Raw genomic sequence first — 27,580 nt, forward strand, 5'->3', positions numbered from 1 at the left:
TAATATATACGCGGTCATAAAATCCCCAGCTAAATTATCGCTAGTGTTTTTTTTTACCTGTACACAAATCATAATACTTTTTTGTATTTTTTTGGAGGAGGGTTGTGCGGGGGCGGGGGGAGGGGGTCAATTAAAGTCAAATGAGTGAAACAATTATAATGCATTAACCCTGGGGTATTTATTGGTCCCAGATTAATTTTTTTTTATATTGTAGCGCCTTTAAAGCAGAATGTTTTATTTTCAAATCCGATTTATGACGAAATTTAATAACACGGATTCAATGTTGTGTATTACGTTTCTACAATGTACCAGCAGACGAGCCCGTGCAGCAGTCACGTGCTGTGGGCATAATGTAGGTCATTGACTGCGAAGCCGATTCGCTCGAAAATCTTCGGTATTTATATTTTAACGCAAAATTTATTACCACGTTGTGTTCTCTGTTTACTTTATACGTATTGCAATCGTTAACACAGTGAACTGATCGCTAAATAAGCATATATATACTTTACTGTTTTGACGATTATCTAAATGTAAACAAACACACGTGTTTTGTTACTAAAAATAGGATGGACGTGACAGTTCCGTCTATCGTAATGCATTGTGGGTCAAATTTTGTGTATTGACTGACACCTGTGTTGCTCTGTATATATCGCGAATTTCCAAAAAATAGGGGTATGGCATCGGAACCCGACCCGGATGAATCAACGAAAGACACACAGACGGTGACATATGAATTGAAAAATGGTAAGTGGCTTGCGATTTCCGTTTGCAAATTGAGTTTTCGTTTGCATTGTCTGTGCAGACTGCTATCTTTAAAGAACTGTCAATCAAATTGACACAAGTAAATTAAAAAAAAGTTGCGCAAATAACAATAATTTCGGTTCAACATTGGAAGTCCAAATATTCTCCACTATGAATCATATTTTCAAGAAAACTTTTTTGGTTCACCCAGTACGTTTGACTCATTATTGTTTTGTTAAAAACACTTATACAATATATAAAAGGGAAACAACTGACCTCTCTCTAGACAGCTGGAGGTTTATTTAAAATTAATGGTCTGCCAGATCGAATCAATGTATATAGCTTTAATTACTTCCTGCTTTATATGTTACGTTGGGTACAGGATAATTTGTACCAGGGCTGACTGAGTCTTGCCAGTCCTATCTAACATTGGTTTCTTTAAGGTTCAATTTCTGGCCATATGACACCAGTAACCAAAAAAAGGTACCAGTAATTCTACCTGGTGCTCAGGTTTAGACTTCTAAAGAGTGTAAAAATGTCCAATTAGGAATGATTCAATTCACTCCTTTTTTGACGACATAAACACTGCCTTAAAAGTATAGTCGCTATACATTTATACGGGAGGTTCAAATATCCAGCCAACCAGAAGCCTGTTTAGAGGCTCAACCATGCAGCTTTTTTTATCTACCCTACATTGTACACAGGCCCCTATAATTGTCCAAGTTCAATTTTTATGTAGGTATTGGAGAAAAAAGTGATAAAGTGTGTTTTTAAAGGGGCTCGACACCACTGCTAGAGCTGCAGCGATTCAGTTATTAAAAAGATAAATTGATTTGATTTGATTCCAATATCAAACATGTTGATTCAATTATTTTCGATTTGGTTAATGTTTTACTTATTGCTCTATTTAAAATTAAGTTGTATATATTAAAGCATATTAAATCATTGCAATTATGAAAAACTACAAAACATGTAGGACATTGTTTCATCAAGAACAGATTTTAATTAACAAAACTATCTGTTTACAAAATTAAATAACAAAAAAAAAAACAATAGCACACACTTTATAACAGAAACAATCTGTTGATAATTTTTTAATGAAAACAAAACATGACAATGATTTGTTATTCATTTAAATTTATTTAACAGATAAACAGATAGTTTCTGGTATAAATGTGTGGTGTTTTTCAATACATGTTGAATTTGATGATTCGAACCCATCGTTGGAGTGATTCCATTTCAAATGCTGCATGGATAACTAATGTCATCGAAATAAATTTTACATGTTGCTTTTTTTTTATCAATCCCTCTAGGGGCCCAAAATGTGCCCACTCTCTTGATTTTAGTACTTTAGGGGCATCTTTCCATGAAGGAGACGCCAGGTGACTTGGCTAGTAAGAATGAAACTCTATTATTGATTGGATACCAGATTAACTATTAACCAATCGCACACCGTGTAACAAAAGTCGACAATTGTTTAGAATGCGGATACATTGGGTCATTATGTACATGTATGCATGTTTAATGTGTCAAGCATTTAAGTAAGAATTAGGACCTGTTAATTCAAAATGACTGTTTTAGCATAGTGGTGTTGAGGGCGGGTAAGACAGAGATATCAAGCGGCAAGGTAAAACTATTGAAAGGCATGTCTGTTAAGCAAGAAAAGTGCATTCTGTGGACTATTAAGCATCATAACAATGCTATGTGCGAACGAACATGACATATTCTAATTACTTCATGACAATGATTATGTGCGAACGAACATGACATATTCCAATTACCACATAACAGTGCTATGTGCGAACAAACATGACATATTCCAATTACCTCATAACAGTGCTATGTGCGAACGAACATGACATATTCCAATTACCTCATAACAATGCTAAGTGCGAACGAACATGACATATTCCAATTACCTCATAACAATGCTAAGTGCGAACGAACATGACATATTCCAATTACCTCATAACAATGCTATGTGCGAACGAACATGACATATTCCAATTACCTCATGACAATGCTAAGTGCGAACGAACATGACATATTCCAATTACCTCATGACAATGCTATGTGCAAACAAACATGACATATTCCAATTACCTCATAACAATGCTATGTGCGAATGAACATGACATATTCCAATTACTTCATAACAATGCTATGTGCGAACGAACATGACATATTCCAATTACCTCATAACAATGATTGTGTGCATGGTGCATTTCTTTTACATGCATTCATGGAAAACGTTTTATGCAACATTCTGTTCAATTTATTATTTTGTTAATTTGTTTATTTTGAAATTCATCCAGCATGTTTTCAATGTGCTCCATGGTGCATTCTGGTGCAGTATCAAAAGCAACCTAATTTTCAAATAGTTGAACTGTTATTTAATATAAATAATTCAATCTAACTGTTGTAATTACAAACACAAAATTTCACTGACAGTTAAAAGTTGGCTATACACATTTGAACAGTATGCAGGTGGGATCTGGCCCCTCTACAGTAGTGATCAATTTCTTCCATATAAATGCATTTTGCAGAAACAAACTTACATTCTTGATGAAAAAAATGTATGGTACTCCTGTTTTAAACATTCACAAAATGGCAGAAATTGCACAATTCTCTGACAATTCTATTATACATCATTTTACATGCTATACATTGTTTTTTATCCGAGACTGATATATTTAGTTGTATAATTATTTATTTTTAATTAGTGGAAAGATATTTTCTTGTTAATAGTACTTGTTTTATGTGATGTTATAATATTTCAAGCTTTGAAGACCTATTGTTATAGAAAAATATAGTTTTTTCACCAGATTGCATAAATATTAGTCCTGTTATAGTTATGGTACATTCTTATCGTACCAAAATGTAAAAAGATTGATGGAAATAAAATGAATTTTATAGGTATTAGTGGAAAATAAACATGTTTGTTTTCAGGAGGATTCAAACTTGTTAGCAGTCTGTTGTTAAAGTCAGCTTAATCTAATCAAATTTCCTTATTTCCTTTCCTTCATCATAATCTGAGTCTAAATTGTTTCGGTTTAAGGTAAATAAAACATATTGTAGATCATCTTATTATCATTTCTTTCGTTCCTGAATTGAAATAAACATAAGAACTCATTGAAGAAAAAAATCTGCTGTTTTAAGACAGATTTTAAATGCTTTTGAGTCTAGATTCTGCCCTTTTAGATCAAATTCAAATGCTACTGAGCGGAGATTCTTCCTCTTTAAGACATAATTTAAGTGCTAGTGAGCCTAGATTATGCCCCTTTAAGACAGATTTTAAATGCTAGCAAGGGTACATTCTGCCCCTTTAAGACACAGTTGAAATGTTGTTTCCATTTAATAAAAGAATTAAGTTTTGTTGTGCCAAAGTAGCTTACATGGGTTTGATGTATTTGTTAAAATGGCCTTTACTTTTACCACTTTTTTAGGGATGTTTAATACTATCAAAAGAGGTAGTTAATGATTAAAGATTGACATATATTACAGATAACATACAGTGTAGTGCAGTTTCTGCATAAATTTATTTAATACTTGTAATGATGGCCGGTGCATAAGCACTCGTAATAAACAAGCTTACAAGGTCTATGTCCTAGTAATCTGTTTCTATTTTTATTCCTGTTGGGTCAAACTGAGGCTATTTGATTATTCCTGCAAGCTAGAATAAGGTTATTGAACTCTGCTGTTGTCAATGAACTATTACAAAGTATACCAAGTCTAAGAATAACTGAATTAATTTATTTTACTTATTCTATTTTGTTTTGTGTTAACATGGTGCAGACATTTTGTGTTTTTGATCGCAATAGCTATTGCACTGACAGTCCGTGTTACTGAAATTATGCATGTGCTGGCACACAATTTCATTTTTGGTAAAGGTTCTGTATTTATATAAAAAAAATCCCTATTAGGGACTTCAGAGGTTTGCAAGAAGTCTTTAATAGAGTGACCCTGGTAACATTAAACATGGTGTTGGTTGTGGGTTTAACACCCCGAGAGTTACATGTATGTCGCCAGTGGAGCCTCTCTGACCAAAGGAATACGACAATCCTACCAACTCCAGGGATGGGGAGCAACTAAATATGTTCACTCTTACCAGCCATGTTGCTGTCAAACATATATAGGTGTCTTAAAGATTTATGCCACAAAATACAAACATTTACATGATGATGCAAATATCACACACATAACTGCCAACTTAAACATGAATCTTGGTATATTTGATATTGTTCACTTATTGAACTAAATGCAAGTTGTAGTTTGTTTTAAGGGTCAAATATTTGCCCTGTTATTCAACTTTTGGAAAGTATTTTGACCTCCTGTATTCAAACTTATAAAATTTATGTGGTGTAGTTGTGTAGTGTTGTTACATTTTAAGCAGTCTTGAGCAAAACTGATTTGCAGATCCAGAAAATTGATCTTCAGATTCTGACCATCGTCATAACAGGTGCATGATATATTCATAAGTGGCAGAGATGATGAATTTTTTTTAGATAAATAACAACTGTATGTATAATAATACGTGATTATGTATAATTATTTATAATCAAATATGGTCTCTGATCGCTACTGTGAACTTTAAATTATGATTCACGATACATTGAACTTTAAGTTAGGATTTCACAATATCTAGAGTTGTTTTCATTCATCTTGCTATTGCACATGTTTGACTTAATTTGCTCAGAAGTAATTTCTGTTTCAATGTTGAGTAATGTTGAAAGATCCCAGCTAAAGTTCTACTTATTGACCTGGTTTTCTGAAAATGTTTTTAACAGGAGGGTTTCCCATTTCCTTATGCTATGTTCTATTTATAGCTTACATTTTGTTCTATTATTTATAGGTTTGATTTCAGCTGATTGTTCGAACATGAAATTTATTTCTGATCCTTACTTAATTTTCCAATTGAATTATACAGGGGATGACAAACTATTTCACCATTTGATGCTTTAAATTTCATCAATGATTTTCTTGTTTCACTTTTCAAATTACAAGTTCAGATCTTGATTTAAGTTTATTTATTTTGGTATAATCTTAAAACACTGTGATTAAGAGTGGTTGGAATATTAACGATATGAGTATGCTTTTCCCATTCACTCAGATTGTGTCTCATATTTATTATAAAAAAGAAAGTTGGTCATGAACAGAATCTTTTAAGATCATTGACAATTTATGAAACTATTCTGTTTGTTTTATTTAAGCAAATTTTAAGAAGGATATAAAGTATGACAATTGTGTTATATATTGTGGCTATTGTTCTCATAAATGTCCCCTATTGAAATATGGGAAACAGCCTTAAGGGCTTTTATTCACAAAAGCATAATATCACCCCTGACAAATGAAGTTTGAAGGAGGTAAAATGGAGTTAACATCGGTCGTTCGGTCCGTTGCAATTTTCCTTGTCCTGAGGATAACTTAAAAACAGCTGGATTAAATTTAAGTAAACTTCATACAAGGGTAGAAAATAATGAGAGGAAGTGCAGTTTACAAGAATCATAAGCCTTATTTCATATATTTACAGAGTTATTGCCCTTCTTTACTTTTTCTTCTCTTCACAACTACTGGATGGAATTCAATAAAATTTCATACAATGATAGAAAAAAATAAAAGAAAGTGCATTATGAAGAAACCATAACTTTATTTAGCTAATAACAGAACTATTGCCCTTTGTTCTTTTTTCTTGTCCGAAGCATCACTTGAAAATTAATTTATGGAATGAAATTAAACGGCACACAATGGTAAAGCACAATGAGAGGAAGTGTAATGTACAGGAACCATAACTCTATTTTAGCTAAGTTTTTGCCCTTTGTTACTTTTTCTTGTCCGTAGCATAACATGCCCGGAGCATAACTTCAAAACAACTCGATGGAATTCAATGAAACCTCATCCAATGAAAGAACATAATGGGAGGAAGTATCGATATAAGAGCCGTAACTGTATTTAAGCTTAGTTTTTGTCCTTTGTTACTTTTTCTTGTCCGGAGCATAACTAGAAAACAAATAGATTGAATTTAATTAAACTGCATACAATGATAAAGCACAATGAGAGGAAGTGCAGTATACAGGAACCATAACACGATTTAAGTTAATTTTTAGTTATTGCCCTTTGTTTCTGTTTCTTGTCCGGAGCATTACTTGAAAACTACTGGATGGAATGTAATTAAACTGCATACAATTGTTAAGCACAATGAGAATAAGTGTTGTGTATAAGAAACATTATTCTTCCTTTTCGGAACCATAACTGTATTTCAGCCAACTACAGAGTTATTGCCCTTTGTTTCCTTTTCTTGTCTGGAGCATAACTTGAAAACTGCTGGATAGAGTGACTTAAAATGCATGCAATTGTAAAGCACAATGAGTGGAAGTGCATTTTGTAAGAATCATAGCTTGTTCTGCCTTTTAACAGATTTAATGCCCTTTGTTATTTTTCCTTGTCTGGAGCATAACTTGAAAACTACTGGATGGAATTTAAATAAACTTTATACTTAGGTAAAGCACAATTAGAGAAAGTGCAGTGTACATAAACTATAACTGTATTTTATCTCACTTCAGAGTTATTACCCTTTGATACCTTTTCTTTTCCAGAGCAAAATTTGAAAATAAAAGCATGGAATTTAATTTTAACTTCATACAATGGTAATGCACAATGAGCGGAGGTGCAGTGTACCAGAACCATCTCTGTATTTTGGCTAATTAGAGTTATTGCCCTCTGTTACGTTTTTTTGGTATAAGCATATTTTGTAAATTACTCAGTTAATTTTAATTAAAACTCACTTTGATTAAGCATGATAAGTGAAATTGCAATGTGGCATTCAGGGGCTTGTCACTTCTGCGACAGCTTTAGTTTATATACATTATGTGCCCCTTTGAAGAAGCAGGCCTGGGGTATATTGCTATGCACATGTCTACCGGTTGGAAGACCAATCCCTGTCCTATTGATAACTACTTGAGAACTGTTCAGCTTAAGGTCCTCTGACTCAAGGTTGGTCATGATCAGAGATGAACCAAGGTCAAGGTGCAATCAGTTTGAAGAGAATGTTTAAGCTTGATGGGAAGGATAGTCATGACCTGTAGATCCAAATTGTCGACCCTTATTGAATTTTAGATCAACAGATCATAGGTCAAGGTCTCCAGAGTGAACACTAGCATGGTCATCTTTCAAAAAAAGTATTTAAAAAAAGAATACATAGATTAATAAATAGTTTGTTTGGCTCGACAGTTACAAGAAAGTGACTTTTGTCATATTATTAATATAAACCTGGTAACCACTTTAATCGACCTTTAAGCGGCTATCTGTATATATGTATATCTTGCATTTCCCATGTTCTTAATTTGAAGTATCAAATTAATATACTGCTGTCAGGTGACTGCATACATTTTTTACTGGAAACTACTATTCATCATCTCCTATGACAACATTTAGAACTGGTAAAAAATATACCTACTATCCTCAAACTTGGAAGGGAAGTTGGTCTTAATCTGTTATTACCCCACAGACTGTAAATGCAAAATGACTATTTGGATGCGTCCATGAGCATACATGTTTTACAAACTTCACTTGTTTATTTTCAGTCAACCTGGAACCTGGAAGCGACCATGTATCTGTTAAAGATTTTGAGCTGCTCAAGGTTTTGGGAACAGGAGGTATGTTTATGTATTGCTGGCAGTTGGAAATTAAAGAAACTAGACCCCAGATGATACAATTGCAAGATAAAAGGAAATTTTAAAAACTTCCATAAAATTGACACTGTTGTGTACAACACATTGAATCTTACTACTGAAGTATCACATCGCTTATGAAACATGCATCTTTCGCAGTTTTTGTGCATTTTCCCAATTCAAAAATTTACTTGGATGGTCTACCACGTAAATTCCAGTACGTTAAAAAAAATAAGTGTCTGTATATTTATCTGAATTCATCACGTGACTTGTACATGCTCAATATACACCATTGATGGCTTACCGAAATAACATATATTGCAAGGAAACGGAACTGTTTCGGGTTCCTAAACCACTTATTAATGAAACGATCACCTGACTTTCAAGGTGTCTGGATAAACCCTTCCACGCTTTTTTAAACTGAGAAACTCTGCTTAGACAGCAACATAATTGTTTGCATTTATTCTTTTAATATTGTAAAATGATGAATTATCAGCTGCATACTGGCAATGCTGGGCTTGTTTTGAGGAAATACTGTATTTGCAACTTTGGGACCATCTGGCGTTTAGTCTCTTTTCTGTCATATTCAGTTATTGCTGACTTTTCCATTTTAGCATCATTAGTTCAGCATTTAATTGCAACATATAAGCCCTACTTCAGCATATCTCTACACAGTAGTCTTACTCTGTATGTTGATTGGCACATTCACTCAATATTTAAATGTATTAACTTGCTGATTTGACTGAACCAGTCATATAAGTTACTCATACACAGCTGGAATATCCATCTTATGCCTATTGAATGAACAAAACAATATTTAAGAGAACACACAAACATTAAACATCAGTGCAATTATTCGTCTTCACTTATTAATTATTATCTTTTGAACATCTTTTATTTCAGCCTATGGAAAGGTTTTTCTGGTGCGTAAACTTGATGGGCCTGACAAAGACAAACTGTATGCCATGAAAGTGCTTAAAAAAGCCACCATAGTTCAAAAGACTAAGACGACGGAGCACACAAACACAGAACGACAAGTCCTGGAGGCTATACGACAGTCCCCATTCCTCGTAAAGCTTCATTATGCCTTCCAGACAGATGCCAAGCTTCATCTTATCTTAGGTTAGTAGAGTTGGCTAACCTTTATCTTTATTTAGGTCACTAGGGTAAGTTAAGGCTTATCTTTATTTAGGTCACTAGAGTAAGCTTAGCTTTATTTTTGTTTAGGTCACTAGAGTAATTTATGCTTCATCATTGTTTAGGTAACTAGAGTAAGCTAAGTATTATCTTTGTTTAGGTCACTAGAATAAAAAATATCTTTGTTTAGGTCACTCGAGTAATCTAAGCTTCATCTTTGTTTAGGTCACTCGAGTAATCTAAGCTTCATCTTTGTTTAGGTCACTTGCATAATCTAAGCTTCATCTTTGTTTAGGTCAATCGAGTAATCTAAGCTTCATCTTTGTTTAGGTCACTCGAGTAATCTAAGCTTCATCTTTGTTTAGGTCACTCGAGTAATCTAAGCTTCATCTTTGTTTAGGTCACTAGAGTAAGATATGTAATGTAAGCTACATCTTTTGTCAGATCACTAAGGTAAGCTTTGCCTTATCTTTTCTTTGGCCGAAAGACTAAGCTGAGCTTCACTAGCACATAAAGATACACATTCGGATATTATCTTAGGTCAGTAGAGTAACCTTTACCCAAGTGACACCAAAAAATGAAAAAAAGCTTATTTTCAATAGTAGTATAAAATATTAATATTCCAAATTAACTTTTAATGGAAGGTATAACAGCTCCATTTCATCTTTTTGCATGTTAGGGTTTTAGAATTATGGAAGGGTGCTGCATCCTGCACTTTTTTGCTAGCACTGCTCTGCCCTCATGGAGACCAGCATGAACACCCTTCTGTTTGTTTTGGATTGAGTGCCTTAGATAATACAATATTTCCTTTGTTTTGAAAGTGTATTATATGATTATGAATACATGCAACTTAATATATCTGGCAGTTAAAACCTAAAACCTAAATATGCTTCTAACTTTTTTTTTGGTCAAATTTATCATGTTCAAGTTCATCACAGCCTGTTACAATGTCTCCCTTAGCACCCTTCCCTTTTCACTCCTACACACAGGGCTCAGAAGGTAGAAACATCAGCTCTCTATAATGCTTGACAAATATAGCTCTGCCTAAGCCAATTTCTGACCACTGTGCGCAGAGTGTTTTATGCAGCACATTGTCTTTTTTTTAAACCTGGCATTTAGGCCTGAACGACAATTGTTTGAATGAAACATTTTCAATACATAGCTGTTTAGTACAATATAAAGGTTTTTGGTTACTAGCCTAGTTATAAGAAACAGGGAACTAAATTGTCTTTAAGATCCAGTAATTGTAAATATAACACCTATTTATAAAACTCGAAGTAGCTTGTCTATTTAAAATGAAATATAGTTTATGGTATATTTCATGAGCAGGAAGTGATCACTTCTATTGTTTTTCTATTGTTTGACCCATGTTTGCAAACAGTACACTTCATTTAAATGATAAATGATTATAAAAGTAGTACAACATGTATTAATATATCATATATGTCTTTGTAATGCATTTATGATATAACTAATTGAATTGATTGCTTTTCACAATATCTCTATGTAAATTCAAAAGTGCATAATCATGCCAAGTTTCATGTAATATAATATGTAAATTATACTGCAAAATGTATTGCACATTTTGACAGTTGAGGATCAAATAAAATGTATAAATGTTTTGTGCATTAACTGTAAATTTAACAATCTCAATAAAAATCATTTATAATAGATAGACGAGTATTTATAAGTAATATATTTGTGGTTGATACTTGGTTAAATACCTTGACTCGCTAGGATAAAAAGAGCCTTATTTTGTATTGATGTTTAAACTACATAATGTTTGTCAGTTTATAACAATAATGCCAATTTTTCCCCTTTTCAGCCGATTTCCTCTTTTTTGGCCATAAAACTTATTTTTTTAGCCTTTTATCTGATCTATACAAAAAGGATTTTTTGTAAAAACTCTAATGTGATTGGGATACTCCTATTTCATACTGGTTTCCTCTTTTTTTCAATTTTCAGTTGGCATCCCTGTTATATTAATGGTTGGTATAAAAAAAAAGTAACCAATGGGATGGCTGCGTTTTCCAAAATGGTTGACATTTAGTTTTTATATTGATCAATGTTTATTTTGCAATTATTTTTAGTTGAATCGCCCTCATATTGGTAATCCATATAAAAATTGTTTCATCATAGTTTTAATTATTTGATGTGAGTTAACCAATGAGAATAATAAAACCAGATGTTTTAGGTAAAATTTGCACTGAATGTATTGTAGTATTGTCAGGTTTTATAGGAGGATAATCATGGAAAACCACTGGCTATGTGTAACTGCCTAAAACTGAAAATACTAATACCGACATTCATACCGCTGCATTCATATTGCTGCGTATATAACATTTCTTACTCAAACACAGTCATGTTCAGAAATAGAAGCAAAAGATAAAAATGAGTAGATGTCAATAAGTCAGGACTTTGTCAGAAACAAACAGAAATCAACCATGATCAACCAATTAATTATACGCCAGACTTGAACCATTTTTTTCCGTAGAGAACTTCAAATAAATAATAACCTATACTTATGTCTCAGGTTTCATGATTATTGATTATAAGGAATGAGTTGCATATAAATGCTTAATAAATAAAAGTTGAGACAAACTGTTTTGCAGACTATGTAAATGGTGGTGAGCTGTTTACGCATCTTAACCAGCGGGAACATTTCCGGGAGCCAGAAGTCTGCATCTACATTGGAGAGATCGTTCTTGCTCTTGAGACCTTACATAAGGTGATTTAGGTTACTAATATATTTCACAATTTAAGTGTACCGTAAATGACTGGGTATAAGACGATAGGGGGTATTAGACGCAGGGAAAAAAAATTGTGAAAAATCCGAGAAAAAAACTTTTAATCTTTGTTTTTGGTTAAAAGACGCATAGAAAAAATGTCAAAATCGTCCGGCATTTTCAGCCAACATGTTTGTTGACAGTGCCAAAAAAAGTTGTTTTCGTGAAAATGGCGATGGTTATCTTTAAAACCATACTGTCGAGAATGAAAAGTTATGTTATGCAAAAATATTTTGACAGTGCCCATCTTTGCTTTTTTATATGTAAGTTTGATTATTGTTTAATGTAATCTATTATTCAAAATAATATTGAATACCGTAATTCACAAGAGTTCGGACACCATAAATTATTTTTTTTTTTCGCTCTCCGAATACATAGAAAATTATCATTTTTACATTTTATTTCCATGTTTGTTTAACCTGCCTTTTTTCTTCATGTTTGCTTTATACCACTTATTAATTTATCTGTAGTAATCAATGGTCATAAACTTATTTATTACGCCTATAAGTGTAAATCCTTCATGAAGTTAATTAAAACACCATTTTATACATGCACTGAACTGAATAAACACATTCTATCGGCTTCAGATCAAAGAGTCACGCTGTGTGACGTCACATAACTTACAGTTATACCCACGAGGATCTCGTGGAGAGCATGGACATTGCTATGCAGGATTATAATGTATAACTGTACGATTATTGCTTCATAGAGTCTATAAGTGTGGTACAAGTTTGAAAGCTTATTGGCAGATCGTTTCACAAACATGCCATGTCGATGTTTTCTTAATCCCTTGATTGCCCTTGTTGTTTGTTTAATCCTCAAATTAATATATCACACTTCCTTTTCACCAGGCAATAAATCGTTTAGGATGGGTAGTAACTAATTAAATTGTCACAGTGGTGTATACGGTTAGGTAATCTTGCCAGGCATTGTAAAGATAAAAATCAATAATCTTCGTCTGTGAAACTTGGTAACTATGAAAGTTATGATTGATGTCCTTTGGGTGTCCGAAAATTAGGTACGCAAAATAAATTATTTTGGGAAATAATTATGGGTGTCCAAATATTTAGAGTGTCCGAACTTTTAGGTGAATTACGGTAACTTTAATCGAAAAATATTTTTGTTGAAATTATAAACGTCTTACGATATACCGTATCCCGATCTTCAACTGCCGTTTTAACCCGTATATACTCGATCAATATGACGCGAGTAACATCCCTTTCTACATAAATCTAAACAAACTCTCGGCTTGAAATTGACCTCAGAAAAAAAGTTCAAAAAATTGTTACTGGGTATAATACGCAGGCATTTTTTTGCATCAAAATCTGAGGGAAAAAAGTGCGTCTAATACCCAGTCATTTACGGTATATGGTCTTGCCTCCACTTATGGGACCGCTTGACGGATTCTTATTTGATCATTAAGAAAGCCACTGACTAATCCAACCACAAGATTTTGATAAAGTCATTCATTGTCATACCGTTAAATGTTTAAATTGGTAAACAATTTTCAAGATATTGTTATGTCTCTATAAATGGGGTGACATTTTATTTTGCTTGTTGTCTGTCTTTCCGTCCAACCAGGCCAACATAGCCTGTCCGTCCATCTGTCGGTCACAAATCCTGTCCACTCCATATCTCTTGAACGCCTTGAAGGATTTTGAAATAACTACCCACAAATGTTCACCATATTGAGATGAAGTGCAGAGCATATGTTACAACCAGCTCGGTTCAAAAGCTAGGTCACACTTTCAGGTCAAAGATCATATGACTACATTTCATGTCCGCTCCATATCTCTTGAACAGCTTGAAGGATTAAGAAAAAAACTACCCACAAATGTTCATCATATTGAGAAGATTTACAAAGGGCATGTTACCACCAGCTCAGTTCAAGGCCAAAGTCACACATACAGGTCATATGACTATATTTCATGTCTACTCTAAATCTCTTGAACCGCTTGAAGGATTTAGAATTAACTACCCACTAATGTTCACCATATTAAAACAGTGTTCAAGCTGTTCAAAAGATATGAAACTGACACAAAATGTGGTGATATGACCTTCGACCTGTAAGTGTGGCCTTGACCTTGAATCGAGCTGGTTGTTACATGCACTCTGAAGGATTTTGAAATAGCTTGTCACAAGTGTTCACCATATTGAGACGATGTGCTAAAATCTATTGTACAATTTCGAAACTTTAAAATAGTGAACTCTTTTATTTGTTCTCACCTGCTGTTGTCAATGGTACCTGATTATAAAAAATCACCTTTTCCTTTCATTTATTGCTCTATTAAAGCAAATCTGGCTTCTTAAGATCAGACGCAAGCATTTTTTGGAGAGGGGGTGGTGGGTTCTAGGGGAAAAATGTGCTTCCTATACACAGAAATTTACTATACCCACAAATGTTCAACATAATGAGACCATTTGCATAGCCCATGTTACAACCAGCTCAGTTCAAGGTCACACTTACAGGTCAAAGGTCATATGGCTATAATATGACTTTATTTTGTGACCTTTACATATCTCTTGAACTGCTGAAAGGATTTTGAAATAATAAATGTTCACCGTATTGAGATGATATTCATAGCACATATTACATCCAGCTTGTATCTCTTAAGCTGCTGGAAGGATTTTGAAATAACTGCACACAAATGTTCAAATTTCACAGCTAGTGTTTTAATTCTTACTCAATATTTTCAGCTTGGTATAATCTACCGAGACATAAAGCTAGAGAACATCTTGTTGGACAGTAGCGGGCACATTGTTCTGACTGACTTTGGGCTGAGCAAAGAGTTTCTGCCAAGCGATCGACAGCACCGGGCATACTCATTCTGCGGCACAATCGAATATATGGCTCCAGAGGTTGTAGAGGGGGGACATTCTGGTCATGACTTTGTAAGTAGACAAGATAAAAAATGAATATAGTATCTATCATTATGTGTCAACAATTGTGGCTACAATTTATAAATAGATTGTTTGCTGTTTCCTGACAGACTCATAAAAATACCTGCAACACAAATGTTTTTAGCCTCTCCGGTGTTAACTTTTTCCCCATCTTTTTATGGCGGAATTAAAGAGGTGAGAGATTTAAGGAAAAGCAACAACTGAAGAACCTACCTACCCACAACTAAAATATTTAGGGACTGAAAAAAATAATAAACTTTTACCACATGGGGATTTATACCTAACACTACCTGAGATCTGTGATCATTGGTATTCCCCAAATCGGGGACAGTTGTCATTATATAAATACTTGTGTTAGCTCATGAAAACCTTCCAAGACATGATATGTTACTTGATATACACAAGTACAAGGGACTTTCAATATGAAATGTTTATTAGGTTCGTTTAGGGCAATTAGTTGTTGAATATCATAGAAAAAATTACCTCAAATAATCTATACTGAAAATAATAAGGTAGATAATATTACATCTTATGTCCCTCTGATGTTAACTATGACTACATACAATCCTACATGTACAGTTATAAGGTCACAACACTTTGGCATTAGTGTTTTTATGCAATTATCTGCATCTTGTAACCTGAGTATTGCTCCATTCCAGACGGTTGATTGGTGGTCATTGGGTGTGTTGACATATGAACTTCTCACTGGGGCTTCCCCATTCACTGTTGATGGTGAAAGCAACTCTCAGTCAGACATTTCCAGGTAAGCACAATTTACCCTTAGCCAAATGTGGTTAATCTGTATTGCTTGGTAACTTTATTCCCTAGACATACATGTATATGGAGAATCTTTCAATTTGAAGTTAACCAGGTTTTGTTTGTCATCCTCATTTGGTTTTATTTCTTTCTTTGTAATGAATAACTATTTATCAATAATTAAGAATTGATATTAAGACACAGTTTGAGTTAAACTCAGTATAAAAAATGTTACAAATCAATTTAAACTTAAATTCATTATAGTATTCTGATTAATTGAGAATACATTACAATTACTACATATTTATTTTTCTTTTATCGTGAACTTTATAACTTTAAAATCATGAAAATTAAAACATTTATTGAAATTTCTTATTGAATTTATATGCTTTTTTGTCACATGTAATTAATTACAACCATGTCTTTGTCTCAGTATGTCTCGCCACTAATTTTAACCTGTCTTTTATTGTAGGCGAGTTTGTAAAGCCAAACCCCCGATACCAAAATCATTTTCTCCTGTTGTAAAGGATTTTATTCTTGCCCTACTCACAAAGGACCCTAAAAAGAGACTAGGGGCCAGGGGTGCGAAAGAAGTAAAAAGTCACAAGTTCTTCAAGGTGGGTAGCCATGCAAATAATAATTTTTACCTTATTTGATTTTACGAAGAAAAAAAGTCAAGGTATTATCATCGCTTTGGCAACATCAAATCAGCGATGTTGTTAAAAACAATTAACCTTTGCAAACGTTCCAGATATTCACATGAAACTTGATATACATGTTGACAGAGATGATACACACATGCATGGCAAGACCAATAACTCTGGCTTAAGAAATTGTCAAGTTAGGCCCCTTGTTTACTGTAAGAAGATTAAGGGGTCATTTCATTAAGAATTTCCATATCGTCACAAGGGGAACTTTTAACATGAGTATTGCACTGTCTGTGCAAACTCTGTTGTACAATTTTGTATTTAGGCGTCTTGATGAAACTTTGAAGAACAAGTTACATGTAACATTGTGACATTTCACCCAATGATTGCAAAAAAGGGCTATTGGCATATGTAATAAGGATAAGGAATTAGTCTTATGGCTTAAAATTAGGGATGCAAACGAATGGCAAAATTGATATTCGAATATTTGGTAATTATTTCGAAAGTATATTTGAAAATTAGATAACCAAAATACATGTTTTAAAAGTTGTGGTAAACTACTACAATATTCGCTCAAGTAATAGCGTGGCATTTTAGCCCTTCCTTGTCGTAACCACTAAGCGTGGCGGACCCTGAATTTCACCAAATGAATCTCTGAAATTCCTCATTTCAGAAAGACTAAAAGTAATACATTAGAACAAAGAAAAAACGAAATGTTTTAGTTTTATTCCTCTGCCTTCATATTTGTAAACAATGTAAACTTAGATGGATTCTGGTCAAATATCATTATGGGCCAATGGAAGGTCTTTCCGTAGTACGAGCAGCTTCGTTCTGGGATTGACCTCTACTAAATAAAACTATGGATTTAACCAAACCAACTCGGGAACTAGTTTATTCCTTAATTGGCAAAGGCATTCAAATTTACCGAAAATAGTTTGATTTTGTGTATCACTTGTTTTATTAAGATAGTTATTGTAAAATTACAGGGTCTTTTTATGGCACCCGACGATGTGTCCCTAAATGACATATGACGCGTGTTTAGTGTATCACATTCACACCTCTGGCAGTATTGGCCAATTGTTGTAAAAAACTAGACAAACACACTTTGAACACAACAACAAAGTTGTAGGCAAAAGGTTTATTGTTATATTTATTCAACAACAAAACATCGAATATTCTAATACCGATTTGACATTCGAATACCAAAAGTTTGATCAAATATTCGAATACTTGTTTGCATCCCTACTTAAAATAGATGTAGATGGTCTTTTTTATATTATGAAATCAATTAACTGGCATGTTTCCCTACATCATGTCTTTATATTTATAGCACGACTAGGTACTGCAAAGAAATTAACCTAATATATTAACATTTTTATTGAAAATGCTAAATTTCCAACAGTTTATTGCATAAACTTTTTACCGTTTAATTGATTTAAATCTAGCACTATATAAGTGTGTTTCATTGGACTATTGAATTAATTGTTACTTTGAATGAAATGATGGAGGCTCGTCTTAGAGTAAGCATTAGTTATATATTGAAAACAGACCCAATTTTTCTCCCTTCATCCAGTTCATAGGGTTATTCATCATTTATAGTGAAAATATAGCTTTAATGTCAAATATTTTTCTAGGACCTTAATTGGAAGGCTCTCGCTGCTAAGGATGTAACTGCTCCATTTGTGCCAAAGATTCGTCATGAACTTGATGTAAGCAACTTTGCTGATGAGTTTACGAAAATGCAGGCCACCGACTCACCCGCCATTGTTCCAATGAATGGAGAAAAGCTTTTCAAGGTAGGAGTCCTTAGTTGATGTTATTGCTGTATCTATGTTAAATATTTATAAAACTTGAATCTTTGAACACTTCAATTAGTACAACTGAAACTGAACGCATGAACACAGTGTTACCATCATACTCATTTGTGTAACAAGGCCATTAACATTGATTTGATAATGGCCCATAACTCTGTTTCCATCATTGTGTAGTTGTGCCCCTTGACCAATCCAGAAAGAATGGATGAACTTTGTAATTTGCTTGTGATGCTCTTGTTTCACACATTTTGTTTGCTTATTTTGTTTAATGTGAATTGTTTACACAATTTTCAGGGTTACTCATATGTTGCTCCGTCTGTGATATTCAGTGACAATACAGTAAGCAACGACCTCCTCTGTCAGTCCAAAGAGTTGCAGCCGGACAACAGACAACTCATGTATGCTAGTCATTTCAAGGTATGCTCGAAATTAGAATGACTTCTGGAAATCTTTCTGTTATTATATTACACTTCTGTCCTGTTGTACTGTTTTCTGACCACTCATTCATGCTAGTGTTAAATAAGAGCTATCAGTATCTGATTCCTTGAGGGAAAAGTTTGAATAGAAAAAAACACCAAAACATGATGATAAATTCTTTACCTTTTATGTCTGTAAGATATACAGCAAATGGCTTTATGCCCTTAAGCTATACAGCAAATGGCTATCTGCCATCTTACAAATATGAAATTCAAGAACAACAGTCAAGACAAATACCTGATCAGGTATATTATTATGGCGAAAATACACTATAGCACCGTATGTTGATGTCTTATCAATGGCAGCCATTGTTAATTTGATGCTAAACACACTAGCAAATGTTGTGACCTCAAAATTGTTCCTATTGTTTTTACAGAACTCCCAGTTCTTTCACACGTATGACCTAGATCTCAAGACACCGGCCTTGGGGGACGGAAGCTTCTCCATCTGCAGGTAACACACACTGATGTTATGATTTATCAAGGAAGATCTGTATATTACTCAAGTAATAAATACTCACAACTGTTTTCACTTGTCTGTTTGTCATAGCCATTGTGTTGTGGCTGGCAGCCGCTTGCAAAATCTTTGCCTTTACTTTTAAACCTTAAAAGTGATACTCTTATTTATAATCAATATAACAAACATAAATTTTGAGTGATAAATCTTAAACTTTAATAAATATTGAATTTAGGGAAAATATCTATTACTGAAATTAAGATCGTAACCTTGTGTGAAACCTTGTGTTTAAAAGCTGAAAACGCACAAATATTAAATGACTGGTGGGTCCTAAAAGATTTACAGAGATCAAGATTATTTCATACGGTAGAAATACCATGTTTTTTGCACCTTTCTCTCAAATTTGACACGGTATCCTTCATAATAATCATTGTTTTCGATATTTATTCATCCTTTACGGAAAATTAAAACAATTGTATTAATTGTGGTTCTGCTTATTTGAACGTAAGAGTGAATCTTTAAAAGTATTTAAAAATACAAACTTGTACGTATGTTGCTACAGACAATATGCACATTTACAGCAAGGCCGGAATTTTTTCTTTTATTAATTTTTGAGTTATGCCCCATTTCAAACTGAAAAACAACAGACTAGTGTTCATCCAGCACTTTTTAGCTATTTTTTAATGTTAATCAATGAGTCATGTACATTTAGAATTATCAATCTTACCCATGAGTACGCAAATAAGTAGTTCAACATCAAAGTGATTATTATGCCCCCCTTTGAACAAGAGGGAGTGTATTACTTTGCACATGTCGGTCTGTCAGAATGTCAGTTGGCCCTCAAACTTGGCATTTAGATTGGGGGGATGACCACTATTGATTTTGAGGTCAAAGGTCAAGGTCACAGTGACCTTGAACGCGGTAAGCTTGTCACAATAATAACTAGACACTGGGTAGATTTTTGGTCCTCAAACTTTACATGAAGAGTTGACGTGACCAGTAGATGACCCCTATTGATTTCGGGGTCATCAGGTCCAAAGGTCACAGTGACCTTCAACACTGAAAGCTTGTCTGATTTCTAACTGAAGAATGCCTCACCCTCTTCATTCTTACCACATTGGTATGGCATCATTCTTACCTACTATCCTCACACTTTGAAAACTGCCTCAAAGGCATTTAATGTCAATGACAAATCAGCTGTCATTTATGTCCATGTATATTTCATTCAATTGTCCAAATATTCCATGGTGCTCAGGGGAGCATAATGTTTGACAAACATCTCTTGTTTCCATTGATTTTCTTAATTATAGCCAAGTCTATATTGTCTGCTCCCTTTCTTTTAATTGATTCTTGTCCTTTAGGTATACATTTCATTAAGGCATAGCCCTTGAAACTCCAAGTTTGTGACAAATTAATGTGCTCTCGGACAAATGCAATTCTTCTCTAAACTTATAGGCATTTTCATAGCTCAGGTAAGTTCATTACCCATACCAATTACCTTAGGCACTCTATAGAGTTTTGACCCATGAATTGTCTGCAATTTCTAACCACCAGTGATTCTTTTTAATTATCTTTACCACCTGTGCCTGGCAAATTGGGAAAAAGTTGACTTTGGGAAAAATACAAAATCAGGCCAAAATAGCTAATATAATGGCTAATTTACATGTTTTCATTTTTTAGCTCCACTGGCCGAAGGCCATGGAGCTTATGTCGTCACAGATTGTCCGTCGTGAGTGCGTGCGTGCGTGCGTGCGTGCGTGCGTGCGTGCGTGCGTGCGTAAACTTTTACTTTAAACGACATCTCCTCTGAAACTGATAAGCGGATTTTGACAAAACTTCACAGGAATGTTCCTTTTTTTTCAGAACCTATGGGTACTATGTAAAAACAAAAGGCATCTTGCTTGAATAGACTGTAATAATATCAACATGGTTAGAAAAGAAATGCCATGCTTTAATAGCTTTGATTACATTTTACTACTGAATTACCTCCCTTTAATAGAAAAAAAATAATGTCTTAATATTCACGTATAGCATCTTTAAATAATTTTTAAACAATAATAATTTATGAGTAAACATATAAGCATAAAGTTCTCACAAAAAGATCAATTTAAAAACCTTACATTTATACATAGGAAAGTATATATAGACTGAACATTAATTTTCGTTTAAGTGACATTCTGAAAGTTTATGAAACAGCTATTTTTAGTAACTTAAATGGCCGAAAAGTGTAAGTGAAACACCAAGTCGATTCTATCTCGTCAGTTCTTGTTCAGGTTAGATATTTGCTTCATAATCTATTCAGATTAAATGTTTATTAATTGTTTAACTTTTAAGCATTATTTTGGGTCGATATTTATAGTTTAAAGGAAAAACATTAAACATTAAAACATCTATTTTCATAGATATGTGCTGTTATTTCTTCGTTTACAATGTTTAACCAAAGCCATCTTTCCTGCTAGGTATCACATGACATGTGCTGTGTGGGTACACCTGACAACCAGTCTGAAACTGATTTACCACAATTATGATTATATAGCAGTTCTGATAAATCAAAAGTGATAACAAAAAAGAACAATTCCAAGGTTTATTTCTTTGCTTGTTTTGCGATCTTCTGATCCTTTGTACAAAGCAAACGACGTCTCCATTTCCATTTGGAAAACAATGGTTTGTAATTTTTAGCTCGCCTGTCATATGACAAGACAAGATTACATGTTAGTCAATCGTCAGTCCACAAATTGCCTGCGTCACAATTTTGACATAATCTTTATGAGACTTAATAACAAGGGTCATCTCAACAAAATCTTTGACAAAATGGCCCAAATGGTTCCGTTCCGCTGCACAACATGGCAGCCAGAGCTAAGAATAGGAAAAACCTTGACACCACTTCTCCTCAGAAACCGATGATCAGATTTTGATGAAACTTGACAGAAATGTTCCTTGGGTGGTCATTAACCAAAATTTGTTAAATGGTTCCAGTCCACTGCACACCATGGCTGCCAGAGCTAAAAAATAAAAAAAACTTTATATGACTTGTCGTCGAAACCGATGACCTTTTTTCGATAAAACTTGACAGAAATGTTTGTTTGGTGCTCCTTTACTCAAATTGCCCAAATCATTTCGGTCCACTGCACAACATGGCAGCCAGAGCTATTAAAGTAAAAAAAATAATTAAATAACTTCTCCTCAAAAATTGATGATTGTATTTCTATGAAACTTGACGAAAATGTTCGTTAGGTGGTCTTTGCTTGAACCTTTTGGCCAGTGGAGCACAGGCACTGATGTGCCTCTTGTTTATGCATACATTATGCTGTGAAAGAGTTGGTCTTGTCAAGATTTTGAAGAAATTCGTTGCTTTTTCATTCATTTACGTAGTCTGCATTTATTAAATTGGGAAAAGAATATAATTTTTGGAGATATTTCTCAAGGGAGCCTTTTGCAGACAGTAATTTGCACCAAAAAAAATCACTGACCACTTACTGGTTAGAGCATAATGTTCTACATTGGTGATCTCTTTTTATGCCCCCACAAAGTGGCGGCATATAGGGTTGCCCTTGTCCGTACGTACGTACGTACGTACGTACGTCCCGAAGATTGTTTCCGATCTAATTCTTGAAAACCGTTTGTCCAATCCTCACCAAACTTTAAACACATGTTTGTGACCATAATATCTTGATCAAGATCGATAGTCATGGAAATCGCTTTAGTCATTTAGGAGTTACGGCCCTTTTTTGCCAAAAATTCCCGAAGATTGTTTCCGATCTAATTCTTGAAAACCGTTTGTCCAATCCTCACCAAACTTTAAACACATGTTTGTGACCATAATATCTTGATCAAGTTCGATAGTCATGGAAATCGCTTTAGTCATTTAGGAGTTACGGCCCTTTTTTGCCAAAAATACTTCAAAAATATATGTTTCCAATCTAATTCTTGAAAAGTATGTGTCCAATCCTCACCAAACTTTACATACATGATTGTGACCATAATATCTTGATCAAGTTCGATAGCCATGGAAATCGCTTTTGTCATTTAGGAGTTACGGCCCTTTATTTGCAAAAAAAGACTTGAAAAATATGTCCCGAAGATTGTTTCCGATCTAATTCTTGAAAACTGTTTGTCCAATCCTCACCAAACTTTTAACACATGTTTGTGACCATAATATCTTGATCAAGTTCGATAGCCATGGAAATCGCTTTAATCATTTAGGAGTTAGGGCCCTCAGATTATCCTGAATAATCATTATGGCTTATTTTCTGTGACAAAAAATCGAAGTGGGGGCATCCGTGTCCTATGGACACATTTCTAGTTGTTTAGTGCATTATGCTGAGTTATCTGATATAACAGCATTCTGATTACAGTTTATCTTTACTTTTACAGGAAATGTTACCACAAGAGGTCACGCCAGGCCTACGCTGTAAAGATTATCAGTCGACGTATCGATGTCAATCGGGAGGTGACGTTATTGAAACTATGTCAAAGCCATAGGAACATTGTACAGCTGGTGGATATTTTTTATGATGATGTAAGTCTGACATTTCAGTTGAGAGTGGTGAAGTAGTGACAACTGTCATTATACAAGTATTTTCGAGACTCTAAAAAATATTTCTTCAAAAAAATGTGTTTAATTAATTCTTGCTGTTAGAAAATATCTACATCAAGATTTTATCAGAAGTTCAAAGTTTTTTATTTGATCTGTTATCGCTGTTACTCTCAAGAATGAGCTCCAAGGGATGTGAACAGGGCTCTCGCGAGGGGGCGACTTGGGCGAAGTGGTCGCCTAAAATTCCCAGACTTCGCCCATTTGTATCATCAAAGCGACATTGACTTCGCCAAAATTATAACACATTGTAAATCTGTCAATCAGCGAGTATTTGGCCACTGTCCCATTAGTCAAGACATCGCAATTAGCCATTCATAAAATTTGGTAATCTCCTAATCCAATAATTGGGCGATGTCATCCAATTACCAAAACATTGCCGGTAGGCGAAGCTATTGAAAGTTAACCAATCAGAATGTACATTGAGAAGACTGTGATAAAACGATATACGTTCGTAAATGAGATAGAAAAGGCGACATAATTATGAAAAATCGTGTCAGGCATTAATGAAGTTAAAAAGTAATTGATATATGTATAGAACAAACAATGCAAGACATTTTAAACATTGTTGCTTTTGAAGCAGACGGTCATAGCCATCTTGGGCCATCGGCAAGGTGGCGCTAAGAAAATCAATAACATGACGTATCACCAAATATTTGATTGGTTTTAGTGAAATGTTCATAATAAAAAATTGATTTGTACACAACAAAATATTATTTTTTTTGCTTTATGTAGAGTTTTAATACTTACAGTATTTTTCTCCTGTTTACGATGTCAAAAAAATCGGCGAGATCGCCATTTTGTCAGAACAATTTTCCGAGTTAATTTCTCAACCTCCCATTTATATGTACTGGTAAAGTTTTCATCAAGGACAGTGATTTAAATGTCATTTGGTTCTTAAATGTCAGCATATTTAAAATTATTTAGCCAGAGACAAGTAAATAACAGCATAGCTGAATGTGACATTCGTACCCTATCTCGAACGTACCAAAATAAGATTCGTCCCCCTACTATATTGACTGTTAATATACTTGTCATTTTGATTGTTTCAAATTCTTAGCTGTCTTGGTTTTTGTTTCATTTTAGATGCTATTTGGAGATAGACTATGTGGCATTGACAAATACACTTTTGCTGAGCCAAAAATGATACATTATTTTATGAACATTTTATATAGTTGAATCAATTTGAATGTGAATATAAACTGAGGGGTGTGGTATGGCATAGTTTTTGTATCAGGTGTTACGAAAAGTATCACTTCTCCCTAAAGTCTCCCCTCTTCTCCCTAAATTGACTGAAGCGAGAAGTCACTTCTCCCAAAATTTTCAGCCTAGTGAGAGCCCTGGTGTAGTATTTAGAACTCTGGATTGCTGGAAACTTTGTGGGGTCCTTTTTTAAACCAGGTTTTCACAAACTGAAACTGGTTATTAAAATGACAAACATCGTTGTTAGGGCGGGCGGGCGGCCGGGCAGCGTCAAACATATCTTGATCAAACTTGGTCTATAGGAAGAGTTTATGGATACCTTTCATGGGATTGCGTTTGGGGTCCCTAGGGTCAAGGTCACTGTTACTAAAAATAGAAAAACGGTTGAAACTGAATAACATGAGTTAGGGTTGACATATCTTGACCAAACTTGGTTTGGTCAATAGGAAGAGTTTATGGATACATTTCATGGGATTGCATTTGGGGTCCCTAGCATCAAGGTCAAGGTCACTGTTACTAAAAATAGAAAAAATGGTTGAAACTGAATAACTTGAGTTAGGGTTGATATATCTTGACCAAACTTGGTCTATAGGGAGAGTTTATGAATACCTTTCATGGGATTACGTTTTGGGTCCCTATGGTCAAGGTCACTGGTATTAAAAATATAAATACACACACAGACCGAAGTTCTTCTGTCAATCATTCAAAACCTGGTTTCGTCGCATTGCGACGTTTCTTGTTTTATTATTTTTTTGTTCTAGCCCATTTCCCTAGGTTTATGTTTTTTTGTTAGTTTTTGTTATGCCATGGGAAAGCAATGGTAGATTGAATATTTTTCTACCTTTTAAATTTGCCAGCAAATCAATAAGGGAAAAAAATGCAAAAAAATTAAACCCTCACAAATTCCGTGTATAGAAACTTAAGATTTGATAGATTGTTCTGATTCATGCGTTTTGTATTCAGCTCCACACATACATGGTACTGGAGCTATGTGAGGGGGGAGAACTGCTCAATAGAATACGCAAGAAGAAGAGCTTCTGCGAGCCAGAGGCCAGCGAGATCATGCTCAAGCTTGTTCTTGCTGTTGACTTTATGCACAGGCGTGGCGTCGTGCATCGCGACCTGAAACCAGAGGTGGGGGACACTTTCTAAGTTGACTATTTCTTACTTTAAAATATGAAATCTTTTGTTAAAATCATGGCCATTAAACCTTAAACTATGACAAGGTAGTAAGAATCAGTGACAATGTAATAACCTACGATCATTATCATATCCTCTACTCTTTTATCACAGAATCTGCTTTATGAGAGCAAAGAAGAAAACGCAGAGATCAAGATCATAGATTTTGGTTTTGCCCGCTTGAAACCCGGAAACCAGCAACTGAGCACTCCATGCTTCACCTTGCCATACGGGGCACCAGAAGTGTTGCTACAGGCAACAGCCAATCGGGAGAAGGAAGGATATGATGAGTCATGTGACCTGTGGAGTCTTGGAGTTATACTGGTAAGTTGTAGCTTCACTTCGTCATTTAAATTGTTGTAGCTTTTTGCAGGATGAAAACTTAAATGCTGTCTCTACTCAAAAAATATTTCGAAAATGCTATGTTGCATAATATAATAGGAAATGAAGTATAAGACTTAGATCATTTTAGTTACAAAATGTGCTGGCCATTTTTTTTTATTTTGACGGACACTGGTGCACTATTAATTGAAAGATGTCAACATACAGTTAAAATAACTATGCCTACAAATATAATGTGATGTAGAGTAATGTAGATCAGGTGTAAAAGGCAGACAAGAGACGGTACATGTGTTTACTTCCGATCCTTCTGTATTTGACACAGATTGTGAAAGAAGTGTTTATTTTATTCATTTAGCTATTTATCAGGTTTTGTGATCACTTGTTGTTAGTGTCATGTACTGTTGTCTTCCAGTACACGATGTTGTCTGGTCGGGTGCCGTTTCAAGTCGGGAGCAGCGAGGACCAGGCATCGGCAATCATGCAGGAGATCAAAATTGGACGCTTCAACTTCAACGCCTCTGAGTGGGACAATGTATCAACAGCTGCCAAGTCCCTCATTCAAGGTACAAATGCAGTACATTAATTTTTGTACGTTTTTAGCCCATGTATTTTTCCATTGGAAAAGTTCAAGGTATTGTCATGGTGCATGTGTCTGCTGCATGCAAAAAAACTTTAACCTTAGTCTTAACTCAAAAATCTTTCAAGATCATCACTGGCTTAAAAAATTGTTAAGTTTTACCCATTGTTTGACTGAAAAAAAGAAAAAAACATTTCCATCCACTTGCAGAAGGTATTAAATAATATGTAATACAACGCTCTTTATAATTATAATTTTGCAGTGATTTAAACTTTTTCTCAGTGGTTTAAAATTATTTTTTAA

The 27,580-nt window shown here is 34.3% G+C and overlaps 1 protein-coding gene across 1 annotated transcript in view; it reads left to right on the plus strand.

The window, feature by feature from the left end:
- Positions 1–604: 604 nt before the first annotated feature.
- Positions 605–27,580, plus strand: part of LOC128209511 (ribosomal protein S6 kinase alpha-5-like) — a 36,257-nt gene continuing 9,281 nt past the window's right edge. The window contains exons 1-14 of the mRNA XM_052913562.1: positions 605–744; positions 8,322–8,393; positions 9,312–9,530; positions 12,158–12,273; positions 15,029–15,223; positions 15,892–15,995; positions 16,461–16,605; positions 18,270–18,431; positions 18,744–18,866; positions 19,303–19,379; positions 23,757–23,901; positions 26,143–26,313; positions 26,473–26,682; positions 27,113–27,263. Of these exons, the coding sequence (XP_052769522.1) occupies positions 675–744; positions 8,322–8,393; positions 9,312–9,530; positions 12,158–12,273; positions 15,029–15,223; positions 15,892–15,995; positions 16,461–16,605; positions 18,270–18,431; positions 18,744–18,866; positions 19,303–19,379; positions 23,757–23,901; positions 26,143–26,313; positions 26,473–26,682; positions 27,113–27,263 (1,960 nt within the window). The 5' untranslated portion in view covers positions 605–674. The remainder of the gene's footprint in view (positions 745–8,321; positions 8,394–9,311; positions 9,531–12,157; positions 12,274–15,028; positions 15,224–15,891; positions 15,996–16,460; positions 16,606–18,269; positions 18,432–18,743; positions 18,867–19,302; positions 19,380–23,756; positions 23,902–26,142; positions 26,314–26,472; positions 26,683–27,112; positions 27,264–27,580) is intronic.

This window comes from Mya arenaria, chromosome 11 (genome assembly GCF_026914265.1).
Source record: "Mya arenaria isolate MELC-2E11 chromosome 11, ASM2691426v1".
In the NCBI taxonomy this organism is placed as follows: Eukaryota; Metazoa; Mollusca; class Bivalvia; order Myida; family Myidae; genus Mya; species Mya arenaria.